Raw genomic sequence first — 5,000 nt, 5'->3', positions numbered from 1 at the left:
ACATCGCCGTCATCATCCACGATAACGGACAGAGTCAACAACTTTTGAAAAGGTTGTAAGACGCAACGAAAATTTTAGTAAAAATAAATGGCGGTGCCCCAGCATGGCCACAGCTCGTGAGCTGAAACTAGAATCAATCATCAATCAATCAAAGTAAATGAGTGGAAATCGAACCGGTGAGTGTGTTGAATAACAAGGCACTAAAAGAGAATGACTATCCCCAGACACAGCAAAATGTAAGATATCTTTTATCAAAATTCTTCAGACGGAAATAATACTCCCGTCTCTTGCTTTTGGTATCATTACTCTGCGGAAAATATTTCCCAGTATTTTGAAATTTTATGTATATCCCGCATAAATATAACATCTGCGTTTGGAATATTGAGATAAGCAGACGAGCTTCAAGGGGACACAGTTTGCTTCAAGGGGACACATAACCAGTTCTATATTCAAATAAGCCAGACGACAAGTTTATATGGCCAGACGACAAGTTTATATGGCCAAACGACAAGTTTTATATGGCCAGACGACAAGTTTATATGGCCAGACGACAAGTTATTTGTCTGCACAGCCACTTACATATATCTAAGGGATAACCGCCACGTTATGAACTTCTCAGATCGATACCCTATATTTTATCGTCTCAGACATCGGCGTTAAGATTTCTTCAACTCCCATTACCTTTAAATTTATGCTTCCCCTTTATTTCTACAGAATTATGCGTCTTTTAAAGAGTTTCAAAACTACCAAAGAAACAATAACAGCTGTTGATAGTAAGTTAAATTCTATTTTCTTTCCGTTTCAGTTGCGAATGCAAGCCACAACTTCCTGGCAAAGATGTGGCGAAACACGAAATTCATTCTAATCAACTTTTCGTTATTTTTCTGACTATTTTTGCTTTCCTTCATCTTTTTTTTTTGCTCAAGGAGGAGGGAGATGTACTTAGATTTTGGAGACACTTGCTATGGGGAGGCATTTATGAAGTTAGGCGAGGAGAGTGGTGAAAGTATTCACTGGTCCTCCGTCGGTTACGACGACAAGGGCTCCAGTTGATCTGATCAACGGAATAGTCTGCCCGTGAAATTAACGTGCAAGTGGCTGAGTACCCCGCAGGCGCGTGAACCCTTAACGTAGTTCTCAGGGTAACTGGGTGTGACTCACTTGTGACATGTCTGGCCCTTTGACATACAGGTACTACTTATTTTTGCAAGTTGTGTGGACTGGAGCAACGTGAAATAGTGTCTTGCCCAAGGTCACAACTAGTCACCTAGGAATCGAACTCATGACGTTAGGATCGTGAGCCGAATACCCTAACTACATAGCAACACGCATTCACGGTTATAGTTACATGGTCAGAAAAGAAGGATAAGATCACGTGACCGTTCAGGCCGACGTCGTTAATGTTCAGCATCTGCAGATTGATGCCAAGTGAGGAAGGGAGATGTCAAGTGAGAACTACAAAAACTTGTAGTTCCGTAGGGCAGCGGGGGTAGTTTGAGCCATGAGTTCAATGTGAGATGCCTTTTCTGTAAGGGGTCGCTGCCGTGGAGCATTTCCCCATGTCGCATCAAGAATCTCTGATCAAGTTCTCCATTTTATGTTATGCTCTTCATCAATGTAGTTGAGCGGTCTTTGTCTTTTTTTAGGGCGCAGAAGTGCCCAAAATATAACATCTGATATGACTTGTTGTTCGATAGGTTAACAGTAACCATTAAAGCCTACCCTGCATTGAGAAACAGTAGTAGGGATAGGAAGAATATGGCCTTAAAAACCCCTATTTGGTCCTGTGTTCAGGCCATGCAATGTTGAGCATTCATGTATATCCTGGTGTATATACCATCAACACAATCTCAAGATACTTTATAGTTCATATTTTGGCCCCATAACGAAGACAGCTCCCTACACAAGTCCCAAAAACGTCCAGTATTGCTGCCGTAAATCCTGCCCAAGTCTTACACCAACAAAAGCGGTCAAACTTTATGACTTGGACAAGGTTTAAGCCACAATTGAGACAGCGTGAGTTGCAAGGCGAAGGGAATCGGATCAGTTTGAGGTGGGTCAAACGTAAGTAGGCTGCTTGTTAGTTCAGCGGAAGAGTAATCAATGTCGTACAGACTGAATGTGCAGTGTAGGGGCACATTGCATCAGTAAGAATGTGCTTATCGTACCTTGGTTGCTAACAGCTTACCAATCGTTCCCGAACTATCTTTGTGAATAGTATTTTATCTAACCTAGAGTATCTGACCTCAACACTTGTCTATGCTACTTGTCTATGTAGCTCATTGTCTTTTTGTCTGCCTACCAGCCTAGCAACAAATTAATGTTTTTATCTATCTATATATGAATATATGAACCTTCTATCTATCTATCTATCTATCTATCTATCTATCTATCTATCTATCTATCTATCTATCTATCTATCTGTCTATCTATCTATCTATATCTATCTATCTATCTATCTATCTATCTATCTATCTATCTATCTATCTATCTATCTATCTATCTATCTATCTATCTATCTATCTATCTTTCTATCCATCTATCTATCTATTTATCTTCCCACCAATATATCTCTACCATCATATCCCTATTTGTATATACCTAGCAATTCATTGAATCTACATAAGCTTATCTACCTATTTATTTACCTACTCATTTACGTTTCTAGTAAATATATATATATATATATATATATATATATATATATTGATGAATGGAAAGATAGATAAATACATTGCTAATTAGAAACGAAAATGAGCAGGTAAATAGGTAAATAAACAGGTAGATAAGCTTAAGTAGATTAAATGAATCGCTAGGTATATACAAATATGGATATGATGGATATTGGTGGGAAGATAGATAGATTCATATACAGGTAGATAAATTTGCATAAATTTATCGTTCGGTTGGCAGGTAGATAAATCGATAAGGACAAGCAGACTCGCCATGGACCCGAAATGGCACCTGACAATTTCCTAGTATTTTTACACCAAACGTAATGATTCCTGTACTATGCCCTAAATAAATGCCTTCTTTCTGCTCCCTATATTTCAGACATCAGTTTGAATATGTACGAAGACGAGATCACGTGTTTGTTAGGTCACAATGGCGCTGGCAAAACGACCCTCATAAATATATTAACGGGTTTTCTGAAACCCGATTCTGGACACGCCATGATATATGGATATGTAAGTTCACAGAATAATACTATACCTGTTTCTTTATTACCCACAAGGGGCTAAACACAGAGAGGACAAACAAGGACAGACAAGCGGATTAAGTCGATTATATCGACCCCAGTGCGCAACTGGTACTTATTTAATCGACCCCGAAAGGATGAAAGGCAAAGTCGACCTCGGCGGAATTTGAACTCACAACGTAACGGCAGTCGAAATACCTCTAAGCATTTCGCTCGGCGTGCTAACGATTCTGCCAGCTCGCCGCCTTCATCACAGAATAATACTATACCATTGCACTAGCTGCTGCTGTTGATTTGTTGCCATGGTAACTGTTACTGTGGTTGTTGTTACTGTTTTTGTTATTGTTTCTGTTGTTCTTGTCACAATTGACGGCGAGGTGGCTGAATCGTTAGCACGCCGGGCGAAGTGCTTAGTGGCATTTCGTCCGACTTTGCGTTCTGAGGTCTAATTCCGCCGAGGTCGACTTTGCCTTTCGTCCATTCGGGTTCGATGAAATAAGTACCAGTTGAGTGCTGGAGTCGATGTATTCAACTACCCCCTTCCCTAAGATTTCACGCTTAGTAGAAAGGCTTATTGTTTTGTTACGAAGGCGGCGATCAGAAACGTTAGCATGCCGGGCGAAATGCTTAGCGGCAGTTCGTCTGCCGTTACGTTCTGAGTTCAAATTCCGCCGAGGTCGACTTTCATCCTTTCATCTTTTTGGGGTCGATAAATTAAGTACCAGTTACACACTGGGGTCGATGTAATCGACTTAACCCCTTTGTCTGCCCTTCTTTGTCCCCTCTCTGTTTAGCCCCCTGGTGGGCAATAAAGAAATAAGAAACGTTATAGCATGAAACTTTTTTTTGTTGATTCTACCTCTTAGATCTTTAAATATATATATATATATGTATGTGTGTATCTACTTACACATACATACATACAGACATACATACATACATACATATACATATATATATATATATACATATATGTATATATATATATTGTATATATATATATATATATATATATGTATATATATAATATATATAATATATATATATATTATAATATATTATATATATATATAATATATATATATATATATATATTATAGCGAAAGAATACAATCTCTCGGTTCGCCTTCTTCTTCACACTATTTTAACGCCAAAGTCCCGAGATATCTTTGCTAAGGTCTTAAGTGTTTTTTACACTCCTTTTACAATATGCATAAGATGTAAATCGCTAGTCTTTTTATCGCCCAATCTGGTTCGAAATTAGGGCGTGGAAACTCAATTTACAAATTTGAATGTTTTAAGAACACTGTTCGTTCCTTGCTAATTTGCCGCAAATGCAACAAAACCTGGTGAATTATTTTATGATTTCTGTTTGTGGCAATTAACAGCTGTAATATAATTAAGAAATTTAAAATAGAAATCTCCCTCCCCTTTCTCTCTCTCTCTCTCTCTCTCTCTCTCTCTCTCTCTGTATATATATATATATATATATATATATATATATATGTATATATATAACTAGAGAGAGAGAGAGTTAGAGAACCAGATTGTTAGATAATGTATATGAAGATACTCTCTCATAGATATGCACACACACACACATACTCAAACACACACACACACACATACATACAGAACGGTATACCTTCACCCATTACACTGTGGGTAGGAACACGGGTAACGTAAAAGTGAAAACATGACGGCATCATGGGAAAATGCCGCCTGCAGTGTCCCTTTTCAGCTTTTATTAATTTAAGTCGCTAATTAATAAGTACAACTTCCTAAGAAAATTACTTCGGTA

At 38.1% G+C, this 5,000-nt stretch overlaps 1 protein-coding gene across 1 annotated transcript in view; it reads left to right on the top strand.

Moving 5' to 3' along the window:
* The window catches only part of LOC115231038 (ATP-binding cassette sub-family A member 5-like), a gene marked incomplete at its 3' end in the record, with an annotated part of 41,703 nt that overhangs the window by 5,617 nt on the left and 31,086 nt on the right, over nt 1-5,000 (top strand). Inside the window, exons 5-6 of the mRNA XM_029801132.2 lie at nt 715-773; nt 3,055-3,188. Coding sequence (XP_029656992.2) covers nt 715-773; nt 3,055-3,188 — 193 coding nt within the window. The remainder of the gene's footprint in view (nt 1-714; nt 774-3,054; nt 3,189-5,000) is intronic.

This window comes from Octopus sinensis, unplaced genomic scaffold (assembly GCF_006345805.1).
Source record: "Octopus sinensis unplaced genomic scaffold, ASM634580v1 Contig17247, whole genome shotgun sequence".
NCBI lineage: Eukaryota > Metazoa > Mollusca > Cephalopoda > Octopoda > Octopodidae > Octopus > Octopus sinensis.
This window is presented reverse-complemented; position numbering and strand designations above follow the sequence as displayed.